The sequence below is a fragment of the Pinus tabuliformis genome, chromosome Q, assembly GCF_031772625.1.
Source record: "Pinus tabuliformis cultivar Carrire ecotype Pingquan chromosome Q, CPIR1, whole genome shotgun sequence".
NCBI lineage: Eukaryota > Viridiplantae > Streptophyta > Pinopsida > Pinales > Pinaceae > Pinus > Pinus tabuliformis.
The window spans coordinates 720,552,001-720,567,966 of NC_142296.1; the positions used below are offsets into that span (position 1 = coordinate 720,552,001).

The window sequence follows — 15,966 nt, forward strand, 5'->3', positions numbered from 1 at the left end:
TATAATCTAGTATTCTGATTTATAAATGAAATAACTTTTTCCACTACATATATTCTAATGAATTTTGATTTCCACTACATTTATTTTAATTAATTTTAATCAAAATTCATTAGAAATTTTTAGAAATTTAAATTTAAGTTGTTTAATTTTTAGAATTCTACTGCCTAAAAAATAAAAAATAAAAATATATCAATAATTATAAAACTAAACCTAATAATAACAAATCCACTCTACGATTCAAACTATACCCACTTAACAAATAATTATTTATTATTATTATTAATATTCTTTATATTTTAAATTGTTTATATAATTTAGCATGACATTTGCATTGTTATTTATTTTTTAGATACGTGCCTATATTGAAAACTACGAGTTATATATGTGTCAAATCATAGCAACGCCAAATCATAACGACTGCATATATGAGGTGTAGAGTGGCTAATTTAGGTTTGGTGCCATGTGTTTTCTTCAGGGTCGCATAACATCGAAAGAGATATTGGTTTTCATATGTACAAGGTAGCGAGCAATCCCTATATTATACAAGCTCCTTTTAGAAGGTTTGTTGCCACGTGTTTTGAGGGTCTCATAGCATCGAAAGAGATACTGGTTTTCATATGTACAAAGGCAGGGGCAATTCCTATATATTATACAGGTTCCAAGTTCTTTTTAAAGGTAGATTATAGTTTTATTTAGGGTTGGAATTTCAAAATAAATTTAATAATTAAATTTGATGGTTTTCATATTTTATAATTTGTCTTTATAATTTAAAAATTTTGATAGTTTAAAAAAATAATAATGTACCAAGCAAATTACCTGGTCACATGCTTATATTCATAGAATTTTGATATATTTTTAGCAAAACAATGAGCTTACAACTCATATTTAAAACCAATTTTTAATATATACATTATTTAGATATTTATGATTTGGTTAAAAATACAACAAAAATTTGTAACTACTACTCAGGGTAATAAAATTTTAATATACTTTTAACATTGACAACTCACATTTAAGACCAATTTATTTAATGTATAATGATTACCAAAATGTTCTAATAAAATTTAAATTTATAACTACTACTCACGGTAATAAAATTTTAATATACTTTTAACATTGACAACTCACATTTAAGACTAATTTATTTAATATATAATGATTACCAAAATGTTCTAATAAAATTTTAATATTCTTTTAACATTAACAACTCACATTTAAGACCAATTTATTTAATATATAATCATTACCAAAATGTTCTAACGCCTTCTTACAATTCCCTTTATATCATTCAATCATTTTTTTAAAATACAAAGTCCAACATTTATCTCAATCATCCGAGCGCTTAGATTGGTGGAAAGGGCAAGCTTAGGGCTGTTAATGGCATCATCACGATTCCTCCAACACTCCGCGCACCCCTCATTTCTTTTAAAAACTGACCAGCGGTATTTGGGCACATAACTTTGTTTATCTACTCACACAACGTTGACATTTAATAGGAGATGGACACCTGGTATTTGCACACATAAATTTGGCATTTAATACCTATGAATATTTGCACACATAATTTTGGTATTTATGGTTGCACACATAATTTTGGTATTTAATACTGGTCCATAAAGCTTTAACATTTAATAATGAGATAAATTATAGGACTATTAAACAAATTGACTCATCCTGTTAATAATAATTATTTTTTGGACCTTAATCAATTCGAAGCGGGGGAGGACCTGAAGAACGCTTTGCAGCTAGGGTTTGAGCAAACCCCGTGACGACGCAGAGTCTTCTGTCTTAGCAGCGCTGCAGCAGTAGTATAGCGCAGATCTACAACACTCTTCTGGCATAGTGCGGACGAGAATGGGTAAATCTCAGGGGGGGGCCTCAAAGCCCTCCCTAGAAGTTGAAAAAGAGCCGTCGGCGCAAACAAGATCGACGCACTCAGGATCGGTACATGAGGAAGGGGTTAACAGAGAACCCCCTCAGCAAGACAATACAAACGCGCCCCTCAACCAGGCAGGAAGAAATAATGAGATACCAGAAAGAGATACAATGCACACAGAAGTACCAAAGGTAACCTCGAATACATGCAAACCCATAGCGACTGAAAGGCCTAGAATAGAACTACCCAGTCACAGAATCAATGGGAGAATCCAGTATATGAGGGATCATGCACTCATTGGAAAATTTATTGGATTCTGGCCAACAGAAAGAGCACTGCAGGGATGGATCTCGGCCAAATGGAAACCCAAGGGCCATGTCACTCTACAGCTAGGGCCAAAAGGGTTCTTTACGGCGATTTTTTTTGCATCGAGGACAAGAACTGAGTAATGGACGAAGGGCCATATTTTTTCAACTCAGCTGGCCTCTATCTAAGGGAATGGGCAACAAGATTCAACCCGGACAAGGAGGATCTCAGCTGGGCACCAGTATGGATCAGAATGTACTCATTGCCAGAGGAATATTGGGATGAAGAATCGCTAAGAGACATAGGAAATGGGCTGGGGGAATACATAAAAGCAGCAGAAGAAACGAAACTGTGCAAATACACATCCTACGCTCACATCTGCGTCTTCATGCGCTTGGACAAGGCCTTACCAGACTCAGTAAGTCTCTCTCACGATGATTATGAATGGACTCAACCATTGGATTATGAACATGTCCCCTTTCGTTGTCGCAAATGTCATGCGCTTGGACATCTCTTCAGGGATTGCCCTCTGAACGCCAAACCCCAATCCCCCAATCCCTCTGACTTGCAAAACCAAGATGGGTTCACCAAAGTTACCAACCGTAAAAGATCGCATAGAAAACCCTCGAATGGGAAGAAACCCTAGCGAGATGCTTCATCCCTCCCTTCAACTAGCAACAGCTTCGAGATCTTGGCCAATACCACTAAAGATCCCCTGCATACTATCTCAAAGCTCCAGCCTCTCCCAGCCTCTGTTATCCCCCCTCCCCTTGGATTGTCTTCCCCTCCCAGTCAACCAGAAAAGAACCTCGGGCCTCCTAAAGAAATCAAAAAGTTCTTGAGTGGAAAGGCAAAGGATATGGAGGTGGACGCCCCCTCCATCCACACTATGAGTACAGCCACAACCCCAGAAGATATGGATCAACCACAAATGATGGATGAAGAGACGGAAAGCTTCGACCTAGGAGGACTCGATATCCTAGAGCTCGAAGCAGCATGCAAAAAGAAGGAGTTTGACAGGATACCGGAGCACCAACTCAACACGCTGGAAGTCATCCTAGCCAGGGCGTACCAGCAGCATCAGTTAGGCATCCAACCGGGCAGCCACTGGGACGGGAGCCTCACTCCAAAATATTCCAAGAAAAGAGGGAGAAGAACTGACCTTCAACGAACAATTGCATTAGGGAAAATCCTGGTTGACTCAGGAAGATATGTGAAGCTGACCAAGTATTATAAACCCACCATCAATAGTGAAAGATGAAGCTCACATCATGGAATGTAAGGGGGCTCAATAGCCCAGGAAAACACAGAATGATTAAGAACATGATAAAGCAGGAAAGGCCACAAATTTGTTTCCTTCAGGAAATGAAATGTAACAGTGATACTCTGGGAAACATACTCTCCAGAGCATGGGTAGGTAGCAGATCAGTGGCAGTGGATGCCTCTGGGGCTTCTGGCAGGCTCGCTATAGCAAGCGATAGTGCTCTCAGATATACACGCATCCCACCACATCATTCAAGCAAGCTTTCATATTCTAGGTACCAACATTCATGGGCATCTAACGAATGTCTACTTCCCTCAGGAAGCAGGCAGTAAAATGGATTTATTGGACACGATAGAAGCATTGAGTCTACACAGAGTCCACCCCCTGTGGATTATTGGAGGAGACTTCAACATGATAACTAAATTAGAGGAAAAACAAGGAGGTCGAACAAGGTTGGAGCAGGAAAATGAGAACTTCAAGGAGTTCATTCAAAACAACACCCTTATTGATACTCAGTTTTGTAATGGAACGCACACATGGAGGAATCGAAGGATTGGAAGGCATCAAATTTCCTCCAAATTAGACCGATTCCTTCTGACTGACAATGCAGTCCATTTAGGAGGGGACATAACAACAACAATTCTCCCTTATGCAGGTTCTGACCACTGGCCCATTGCCCTTCAGTGGCAAAGACCGGGTAATGCCAATAAGAGACCATTCCGCTTCGAGGCGTTCTGGCTCACTCATCCCGCATTCAAAGACTTCATCAAAAATACTTGGAATATTTATCAGCCGCCTGAAGGCTCCAAAATGTATTAGTTTCAACAAAAACTCAAGTATCTCAAAACTCATATCAAGCTCTGGAATCAAGAAACCTTTGGAAACATTTTTCAGGTGCAACAGAATCTAAATAAGGAAATGGAACAGCTCCAACAGAAAATAATCATAGAAGGACACAATGAAGAAACTTTGGAACAGGAGAAACGCATTCATTATCAACTGGAGGAGAGGAGAAAGCAGGAGGAAATATTATGGAAGCAAAAATCAAGGATAAGATGGCTGAAGGAAGGGGAGAGAAACACCAAGTTCTTCCACAGAACAACTGTACAACGAAGAATGCACAACTCTATCCCTTTCATACAGAAGCAGGGGGGGGAAAGAGTAGAATAAGCATGATGCGATTGAGCAAGAATTCATAAGGCATTTTCGGTAGGTTCACCAAGAGCCCCAAAAAGACAGAAGGCTAGCCATTGAGAAAATCACTCGAAATGTGCCAAAAATCATCACTGAAGATCACAACAAGCTCCTTCTTCGCCCTGTTCAACAACAGGAAGTAGACATAGCAATGCATTAGCTCAAGGAAGGAAAAGCCCCCGGTCCGGATGGATTCACAACCACCTTCTTCCATGCATTCTGGGATTTAATCAGAGATGAAGTCTGGCAAGTAGTTGAGGAGTCGCGCGCCTTGCACTGGCTTCTACCCTCTCTCAATTCTACTTTTATTGCGCTCATTCCAAAGGAAGAAGGTAGTATCACCCCAGACAAGTTTCGGCCAATTGCTCTATGCAATGTAATCTACAAGGTGATTTCAAAGGTCATATCCAATAGATTAAAGCTGCTACTGCCCTTGCTCATCTCACCTAAACAATCAGGCTACGTGGAAGGACGACAGATCCTGGACGGCATTATCCTCTCGCACGAAGTTATACACTCTCTCAAGCACACCAAGCAAGTAGGTATGATACTCAAGTTGGACTTGTCAAAAGCTTTTGATAAGTTAAATTGGATGTACATACAAAAAATGTTGTTAGCTTTTGGTTTCTCTCCTATATGGGTTCGATGGATTCATAGCCTCATTTCCTCGACTTTCTTCTCCATCCTTGTCAATGGCATTCCATCCCGCCCCTTTAGACCCTCTCGAGGTGTCCGGCAGGGCGATCCTCTGTCGCCCTGCCTCTTTGTTCTCATGGTTGAAGGATTAGGATGCCACATTACTCAAGCTCGCCTTGCCCAGCATATCAAAGGTCTTGCCACTGGCCCATTGCCCTTCAGTGGCAAAGACCGGGTAATGCCAATAAGAGACCATTCTGCTTCGAGGCGTTCTGGCTCACTCATCCTGCATTCAAAGACTTCATCAAAAATACCTGGAATATTTATCATCCGCCTGAAGGCTCCAAAATGTGTTAGTTTCAACAAAAACTAAAGTATCTCAAAACTCATATCAAGCTCTGGAATCAAGAAACCTTTGGAAACATTTTTCAGGCGCAACAGAATCTAAATAAGGAAATGGAACAGCTCCAACAGAAAATAATCATAGAAGGACACAATGAAGAAACTTTGGAACAGGAGAAACACATTCATTATCAACTGGAGGAGAGGAGAAAGCAGGAGGAAATATTATGGAAGCAAAAATCAAGGATAAGATGGTTGAAGGAAGGGGAGAGAAACACTAAGTTCTTCCACAGAACAACTGTACAGCGAAGAATGCACAACTCTATCCCTTTCATACAGAAGCAGGGGGGGGAAGAGTAGAAGAAGCATGATGCGATTGAGCAAGAATTCATAAGGCATTTTCGGCAGGTTCACCAAGAGCCCCAAAAAGACAGAAGGCCGGCCATTGAGAAAATCACTCGAAACGTGCCAAAAATCATCACTGAAGATCACAACAAGCTCCTTCTTCGTCCTGTTCAACAACAGGAAGTAGACATAGCAATGCATCAGTTCAAGGAAGGAAAAGCCCCCGGTTCGGATGGATTCACAACCACCTTCTTCCATGCCTTCTGGTATTTAATCAGAGATGAAGTCTGGCAAGTAGTTGAGGAGTCATGCGCCTTGCACTGGCTTCTACCCTCTCTCAATTCTACTTTTATTGCGCTCATTCCAAAGGAAGAAGGCAGTATCACCCCAGACAAGTTCCGGCCAATTGCTCTATGCAATGTAATCTACAAGGTGATTTCAAAGGTCATAGCCAATAGATTAAAGCTGCTACTGCCCCTGCTCATCTCACCTAAACAATCAGGCTACGTGGAAGGACGACAGATCCTGGACGGCATTATCCTCTCGCACGAAGTTATACACTCTCTCAAGCACACCAAGCAAGTAGGTATGATACTCAAGTTGGACTTGTCAAAAGCTTTTGATAAGTTAAATTGGATGTACATACAAAAAATGTTGTTAGCTTTTGGTTTTTCTCCTATATGGGTTCGATGGATTCATAGCCTCATTTCCTCGACTTTCTTTTCCATCCTTGTCAATGGCATTCCATCCTGCCCCTTTAGACCCTCTCGAGGTATCCGGCAGGGAGATCCTCTGTCGCCCTTCCTCTTTGTTCTCATGGCTGAAGGATTAGGATGCCACATTACTCAAGCTCGCCTTGCCCAGCATATCAAAGGTCTTTCCATCCACAACTCTCCTGCTATTACCCATCAGCAGTTTGTCGACGACAACATGCTGTTCGGGTACCCCTCTGTCCAAGAAGCTTCTATGTACAAATCCCTGCTGAATGATTTCTCCGAGGCCTCAGGAACCAGTATTAATAATTCCAAATCTCATATCTTTTTCTTTCACACCCCTCCTGTCGTTCAAAGGGCCATCGCTCGTATTCTGGGCTTCTCCATTGACTCCCTCCCTTCCAAATACCTTGGAGCCCCTCTCATTGACTCCGCTATCAAGCATTCCTCTTGGCGCTTGCTTCTTGAGAAAATTGACCACCGGCTCAATTCATGGACCCATAGATCTCTGAATATCGCCAGCAGACTAGTACTAATCAAGGCTGTTCTACAGGCAATGCCGCTTTACCTTTTCTCAATCCTTGCAGCTCCTAAATGGGTAATAAAAAGAATAAGAAATATACAGCGCAACTTTCTCTGGGGAGCGATGGGTACAAACCGCAAATGGGCTTTGGTTAAATGGATCTCCGTATGCAAGCCTAAGGAGCAAGGAGGCATTGGTCTGAGAGACCCCAGCCACAGTAATGCTATAATGTGCGCAAAGATCTGGTGGCAATGGCTAACCATCCCCAACAAACCATGGGTGGCCATCTGGACAGCTAAATACGCCAATAACAGGCCACAGGAGGAGCTCATCAGGCTAACGCCCAATGCAAAAGGCTCACTCATTTGGAATGCAGCCAAACAACACTTTCAAATGATTCAACAACACAGTTTTTGGGAGGTTCGAAATGGCAGGACAACTCGTTTTTGGATGGATTCCTGGAACCAATTACCAAAACTCAGCAGTCTCCTCAGTCGACACCCAAGCCACTCAGAAGATGAGCGACATCAAGAAGAAATATGGCACCATTGGACTCAGGAAACTGATCAAGGATACAGGAAATGGAAGCAAAGCGAATTGATAATCAATAGAGCTGACCAAAGGACAATTAAGGAACTGGAAGGGGAACTCCAAAGGCACCAAGTGAGATACTCTGAGGACAAAGACATCATACGCTGGGGCTACCGTCCAAAAGGAACTTTCACCACTGTAGAAGCCCACAAGATCATAAGTGTGACCACATCGCCTCTAGATCCAATATGGGGGAGAATTTGGTCAGCTGGTAACTGGCCCAAAGTATCACTTTTCCTATGGTTGGTAGGGCATAGAAGAATATTGACATGGGACAAACTCAGGCGCAAAAATTACCATGGGCCATCAATATGTGTTAATTTTAAATCGCAGGAGGAAACTCTTCAGCAACTTTTGGACTCATGTCCCTTGGCAAACCAAATGTGGGAAAAAGCTAGTTTTCGTTGCCAAAGAAAATGCAGAGTATCGGAAGACATCATCGATTCAATTCACCAATGGCATCGGAGTCCATACAAAAGTGAAGTACTCAATCACCTTTGGAGATTAATACCAGGGCTCCTCACTTGGTGCATTTGGAAGGAGAGGAATAAGCATATATTCAAAGATCAAACAACCCCCATAGAGATCATCTGGAGAAACTTTTGCATGAACCTTAAGGAGACATTAGCGCTTCGCACTTGGATGCCTGATGATTTTCCTACCTTGGCAAATGAGAAGGCCATTTGGGCAAATTGGAACTTACCACTCCAACAAGCAAACCCACCCCAAGCCCACTCATAAAGCAGCAAAGGAAAAGAGGATACCTAGACTCCACCACCAAAGCAAACTATCAAGCTCAACTTTGATGGAGCATCAAAAGGAAATCCTGGAAATGCTGGATATGGGGGAATATTCAGAAATCATGCAGGCTCGCCCCTCCTCATCTACCATGGCAACATAGGATGGGACACCAATAACTCAGCTGAACTGGAGGGACTATGGCAAGGACTCCTCCTCTCCAGAATCCACAACTTTCAACCCTTGTAAGTTGAAGGCGACTCCCTCATCCTCATCATCATGGCCAAGCAAATTCTCAATGGGACTCATGCCAGGAAAATTGCTAAGAGCTGGAGACTTGAAGCTAGATTGGAGGCCTTAGAACAATGGCTTCACAATAATCGAGCTATCATCTTCACTCATGTAAAACGAGAAGGAAATAAGGTAGCGGACCTCTTAGCCAACCTGGGAGTGGATTCTAAGCACACTCTCACTACAGGGACGCTTGACATAATCCAAAACCATGATCATGCACAGGAATGCAAACTTCAGATCCAAAAGGAAGCTGCTCCCCCGGATGCGGGTGTTAGCGTTGAGAGTTAACGTGATAAGACAGTGGATGGGCGGGGCGGATCGCCACTTGCCCGACCTGCATAGGATACGTGGAAGGGAAATACTACAAAGCGCGTGGCACACCTGCATGACCGTCACTCAGGGTACGTTATATCGCAGGTTCGGCTGGAGCGCCAGGCTCACAGCGAGGGAATTAAGTTTCACACGCATCTGCGTGCAGGGGAGGGCTCAAGCCATCAAGAGAGAAGTAATGGGAGGCGACTCCCAAGACAAGGCCTGTAACCTTAAAATCGGAGGAAGGACGAGGGAGATGGTAAATTCGTTGGCGTTGCCGCTCTGCCAACACTCCTCTGCACATGATAAGAAATTCAGAGAGAAGTCAGGGAGTTGGACCCAGGTGCTGATTATCTTGGTCCTCTTTGCGAGGCTGGTCACTCCCCTCCTCAAATATTGCTCAGGTATTGCAAGTCGGCCCTCCCACTCTTTTCTCTTGGCATTTGATATCTGTGTTTGGTTTTGGTTAATGCACAAGCACAGGGATTCGGAAAACCTAAAGAACACGTTCATTCTAGGCAGAGGAGGCTCAATTGGGAGGCATTGCCGCATCCAAGCTATCGCCCCATAGCAAAATCTCTGGATCTGGGCCACTATCATCCGCAGGATGCCTCAATTGAGACCTAGAGTAGGTAGTCACAGAGGGCAGCCGAGAAAAGCCCCAACGGATTCATCCTCTAACGACTTGAACCATCCTCCGAGAAGAGGGTTTTCTTCTCGCAGCAGAAGAGGAAGGTCTCGAGCCTCTGACTCTCGACCCGGTCTGATAACTGCCACAGGCTCCGCCATTTTCACCTTTGATAGTGCTCTCAATAGGCCCAAGATCACAGCCTATTTTACTGTGGTGTTTCAGGAGGAAGGTTTAGCTGTTGATTTAAGGACACAAGCAGAAAATTCGAGGGCTATCCAGGACCCCTCTTCATCTTTTCAGCTGGCTACGGAGAACACGCCTCAGCGGGAAACAAATGAGCAAAGAAGCAGCGCACGGGAGCCGATGATGGTAGATCTGGGCACTGATGCTCAGAATGTGACACAGTTAGAGGAACCACCTGATATGGGCTGGTGTCGAATTACTGAAGAGCCCATTGATGAATAGGAAGGCCATCCATGCCTCTCTTTTTGTAGAATGCCCCTGTCCACAGGGCAAGGATGTAAGGCGGCACGGTCATGGGTTTCTGTTATTGTCTCGTGTTTCAGTGTTCATTCTCCTCTGGTCTTTTCTTTTTGAGTTTTTGACTTGTCTCATGTTTCAGAGATTATTCCCCTGCGTGGGAAACAAAATCAGACATTTTTCAAATATGCATGTTTTGGATAGAACTGCCTCCCGCAGGAGCAGGGTGCTTGACTACGGTCATGTTGTAAATTTACCACCTCTTTGTTAATATAATAGATTTAGCATTACATAGAAAAAAAATAATAATTATTTTTAAGAATAATAGAAATTGATTTATTATTTATTTTTTAAAATTAAATAATTAATTTTTATAGTTATTAAATTAAAAAAAATTAAAATAATAAAAAATTATTTAATGTATATTTAAATATTTTACATAATAATATTAAATAATATACTAATTTTGTAATTACAAATTGGCCCAGATTCAACCTATTTGAAGTATCTTTTTAAACATTTTGAAGTTAGTCTCCTTGCATTAAGTGTTTCTTTTGTGAGAATCATCTCTGAATAAAATAATAATAAAGAAATTCAAACAATTCTCCCCCAATTTTTAGATTATACAAATTCCCAGCGAGATCAATATATGCCCTGAGGTTTCGCTGTAGCAACCCAACAATAAGCTTCAAATATGTTTATGCTAGATTCAATTGAGACACAAAATCAGGACAGTAAAGGAAGAGAGCTTCAAATATGTTTATGCTAGATTCAATTGAGGCATAAAATCAGGACAGTAAAGGCCTCTTCCCAATTCAGAGTACTAATTGTGAAAGCTACCATGTCATTCAACCTATTTTCAGTAACCTCCTAAAATATTTTTAAACTTATATTCCATTAAGTGTTCTTTTTGTGGGGATCATTCATGTGTGAAGTCAGTAAGCAAATTGAGGCATTTGATAGCACAATTCCTCAAACAAAATTCTCTCCATGCTGCAATCTTTTAATGGTAAGAGGAAAGCAATTGAGAGGATAAAGATAGAGTAAAATGAAGTTGTAGATGAAAGAAACCATTCAATTGAATTTGAAGTAAAGTAAATATTATGAAGTAAAGTAAATATTATGGTTATAGGTGATAAAGAAACTGAGTTTTATTGGAAAGAAAAGTATAGATAAAAAAAATTGATGTTTAGAAAAAAAGAAAAAAAATTGGAACAAGTGACGAAAAGCACATGGTATAACAATTTTTTTTTTTTTGAAAAAACCAGAAGTAATAGAAATCACAAAATCTTAAAACTACATTTAATTATTTTTGATAACATTATTTCATTTTAAAATGGATCCTATTAACTTAATTATCTTTGAAAAAAAATAATAAAAAAAATCTGCACAAACAGGGTGTCTCTTTGACTTACCGCTGCAGAAAAATGAAAGTGAAGGTATACTATGCCATCAAGGTAACAGAGGGGTTGAAAATGTTGAAAATGCAACAAGATAATGGAGCTTAGTGAAAAGAAGTCGCCTTCACTAAGTGGGCCCGCAAGCTATTTTTGGCGCAAAGTCTATTTTTAGACATATGGATCATGGTCTATGACTTGCAGGATGCTGTTTGTGGATGATTGATCATGTTGGTAAAAATAGATGGACTTCTATTTTTAGACATATGGGCGGAGTCTATTTTTAGACTGCCAGTCTAAAAATAGAACAGTCGAATATTATTAGCTCTTAATAATATTTGGACTATAAACATTATCTTATCCTCTTGGAGCACTTCAGTTCGAGCTACGGATGTGGCACATGCAACTGCCAGAAGGAAATACGATTTTCTTATGGGTTAGTCGAGCTATTGCATGATGGACTTCAGTTAGAACTCAAGTGATTGAGTTTGGTGGAGTTGATTGAGGAGTTGATGGAGTTGTGTTCAGTTTGACTTAGTTGAACTAGTTGTATTTAGTCTAACTACAGAATACACTAGTGATGAGTGATGTGAATTAATTATTAATTAATTCACTAATTATTAACTCATAAAGCAACTAAGGAATACATTAGTTAACTCAGTGCATGGACAATTCACTGGAGACAGGTGTTAGAGGTGGAGACTACTATCAGCTGTGACTATAGTTGTGCATGAGATTTGCACAATCAATGATTGAGATTGCCAATGAGGATTGCGCAGTACAAGCCAAGGGAAAACGAGCTTGGATCATTCCTATTCTCACTTTGGATTGCGTAGTAGAGGCAGACAGACAACGAAGGAGATTTGAACCTGTGACTTGATTCAGATCTGAGCTAGTTTGTGTGTAGCAGGTGGAGATAGTACTGAGTACTTGTGAGGAGTATTGTACTATGTATTGTTACATGTTCTCTATCATTATAATATACAGATAGTTGGGGTTTTTCAGCTGTATGCTTTCCCCAGTACATACTGTGTTGATATGTGTTATTGATGTTTCAATGTGCGCATGCAATTGTGTTTTAATTCCGCAAAATTGATGATCAACGTAGAGGAGGTTATGTATTATGCATGCATTCCGCAAATAGTGTATAATCATGATAATATATGTGAATAAGTGTAATATTATTCAAAATTTCTACATGGTATCAGAGCAGAGTTGATCATCAGATCTATTATTCAGAAAGTGATTACATTTTATTTCTTCAGGCAGAGTCTGTAATCAGGCCAGGTAGCCTCTGGATTCATCCTTCTTTTGGAAGGTGAGATATTCGATAAATTCCCATACAGTCAATATCTGTACGAGAAATAATTTGTTCTCACGAATTTTAGATCAGAAGCGGTTGAGTTTTGAGCTGGTGGAATTCGAATTTGCAACAGTGTTTTCTTGGTGTCAAAGTTGAAATGTCTTTCAACGGATTGCGATTGGAGTATGCCCTTGAAGGCAGCTCGAATTATATTGCATGGAAAGACAGGATGGAGGCGGTGTTAGATGACTATGGGTTGAAGGAGTTCATAGAGGCTGAGGTCCCAAAGCCTACTAATGCTGCTCACGTTGGGGCTTGGAAGAATAAGACATCAAAGTGTCGAAGGATTCTGTTGGAGGGAGTGAAGGATCACATTGTATCCAACCTGCATGGAAAGGCTTCTCCATACTTGATGTGGAAAGCGTTGACATATTTATTCCAAAGCAAGAGCGACCAGAGGAAGTTGGCGCTCAAGGATAAACTCAGAAACATTAAGTGTGAGAATGGAGACAGTATGCCCAAGTATCTCACGAAGTTCACCCAATGCCGAGATGAGCTGGGAAGTGTGGGGGTGACTGTCGATGATGAGGACTTGGTGAGCTTGGCTCTCCTTGGTCTTCCGAAGAGTTGGCATTCCTATTAGGACTCTGTCAATGGTCGGGAGAAATTGCTAGGATGGGAGAGACTTTGGTTTGATCTTGTGCAAGAGGAGATCAGGCGGAATACCAGGGATGGATCTTCATCAAAGGAATCTGATGAAGAAAATTGCGCTTTGGCTGCCAAAGAAAAGAAGGGGAAGGAGAAGGTTTCTCTTTCTGAATCCAGTTCTTCCAATGATGGGAAGAAGGTTGACAAATCGAAAGTGCGATGCTTTCGTTGTCATGAGGTGGGCCATTATGCTGCAAATTGTCCATGAGGAAATCCAAGAAGGGATCCGGGGAAGGATCTGAAGGTGAGGCACTTGCTTCAAAGTTTGAGTTGGATTTCACACTCTTTGCATGCATGGTTTCATGCATGGTGGGAAGTGGTTGGTTTCTTGACAGTGGAGCTTCTTTCCACATGACTGGTGAAAAGACTTTGTTCAGTACTTTGGAGGAGAAAGATCTCCAGATACTCATAGCGATGGGTAATGATGGGAAGTATAGTGTCTCAGGTGTAGGCATGGTTATTTTTCAGAGGGAGCATGGAGCTCGCGTTACCTTGACCGATGTCAAGTATATACCAAGACTGAAAAGAAACTTGGTGTCGATCATGATGCTGGAAGACAGAAGCTATGATGTAGTCTTCAGTAAGGGAAAGGTTTTCCTTAGATACATCATCACTAGACAGGTGAAGCAAATTGGTTCACGGGTCAAGAACCTGTATGCTCTTGAGGTTCAAGATGCATGCAAAGCCTTGAGCAGCGAGGTAATTGATGGAGACTTGGTGGTTGAGAGGGAGCGTATATTACCTCTCAACATGTAGAGCCAGAAGAAGTCTCAGACGATTGTGGAGGAGCTGCAATTGGTGCAACAACTTCAGGAGGTTGTGGAGCAGCGACGACAAGGGAAGCTGAGAGGAGATTGAGTAGAGACATATACTCATGCAGAGACCTCTAGTAGGAGGAAACTTCGAGCCAGGTGGGTTGAGGGATCGCATGTAGCCATACCTCCAGGTAGGATGTGGGGTGATGTGGATTAATCGTCCCAAGGAGGAGGGGTAGGATCCTTGAGGTACCCAACCTCTTGGATGAGACCTTGCTACGGGAGCCCCGATGTGGAGTAGCAAGAACTGACTGATTGGGTAGAGACAGATGCGGATGGAGCGGCAGAGAGAGCGACAGTGCAGGGAATCCCAGGACAACGCATAGCTAGCAGGCTGCAACAATGTGAGAGGCACAAGTGTTTTGCACAGTGCTAGGTGGCACATAGAGGTGTGCAATGGTGTGAGATGCATGGAGATGTTGCAGTAGCACAGATGTCAGAGAGGGATCACTTGTTAGCAGCAGGTAGAGCTTCAACATCAGAGTATGTTCCTAGCCCAACAGAGTGGTCAGTTGGGAGTGTTTTTGTTCCAAGTGTTGTTGGAGCAAGTGGACCGGGCAAATATGTTGCATGCAGAACATTCCAGAGTTGCAGGATAGGGGTTGCAGATAATCCATATCTTGTTGAGAGGGAGTGTTGAAAATGCAATAAGATGATGGAGCTTAGTGAAAAGAAGTCGCCTTCACTAAGTGGGCCTGCAAGCTATTTTTGGCACAAAGTCTATTTTTAGACTATGTCTATTTTTAGACATATGGATCATGGTCTATGAGTTGCAGGATGCTATTTGTGGATGATTGGTCATGTTGGTAAAAATAGATGGACTTCTATTTTTAGACATATGGACAGAGTCTATTTTTAGACTGCCAATCTAAAAATAGAACAGTTGAATATTATTAGCTCTTAATAATATTTGGACTATAAACATTATCTTATCCTCTTGGAGCACTTCAGTTCGAGCTACGGATGTGGCACATGCAACTGCCAGAAGGAAATACACTTTTCTTATGGGTTAGTTGAGCTATTGCATGATGGACTTCAGTTAGAACTCAAGTGATTGAGTTTGGTGGAGTTGATTGAGGAGTTGATGGAGTTGTGTTCAGTTTGACTTAGTTGAACTAGTTGTATTTAGTCTAACTACAGAATACACTAGTGATGAGTGATGTGAATTAATTAATTATTAATTAATTCACTAATTATTAACTCATAAAGCAACTAAGGAATACATCAGTTAACTCAGTGCATGGACAGTTTAGTGGAGACAGGTGTCAGAGGTGGAGACTACTATCAGTTGTGACTATAGCTGTGCATGCTATTTGCACAATCAATGATTGAGATTGCCAATGAGGATTGCGCAGTAAAAGCCAAGGGAAAACGAGCTTGGATCATTCCTATTCTCACTTTGGATTGCGCAATAGAGGCAGGCCGACAATGGAGGAGATTTGAACCTGTGACTTGATTCAGATCTGAGCTAGTTTGTGTGTAGCAGGTGGAGATAGTA

The 15,966-nt window shown here is 41.4% G+C and overlaps 2 protein-coding genes across 2 annotated transcripts; both read left to right on the top strand.

The window, feature by feature from the left end:
- Positions 1-2,324: 2,324 nt before the first annotated feature.
- Positions 2,325-2,828, top strand: LOC149221568 (uncharacterized). Its single transcript, XM_089387415.1, has one exon. It carries the CDS (start codon positions 2,325-2,327, stop codon positions 2,826-2,828), a length of 504 nt encoding a protein of 167 aa, XP_089243541.1.
- Positions 2,829-3,779: 951 nt separating this feature from the next.
- On the top strand, positions 3,780-4,265 carry LOC149221569 (uncharacterized). The gene has a single exon (XM_089387416.1). The coding sequence runs from the start codon at positions 3,780-3,782 to the stop codon at positions 4,263-4,265; it is 486 nt and encodes a 161-aa protein (XP_089243542.1).
- The last annotated feature ends 11,701 nt before the right edge of the window (positions 4,266-15,966 follow it).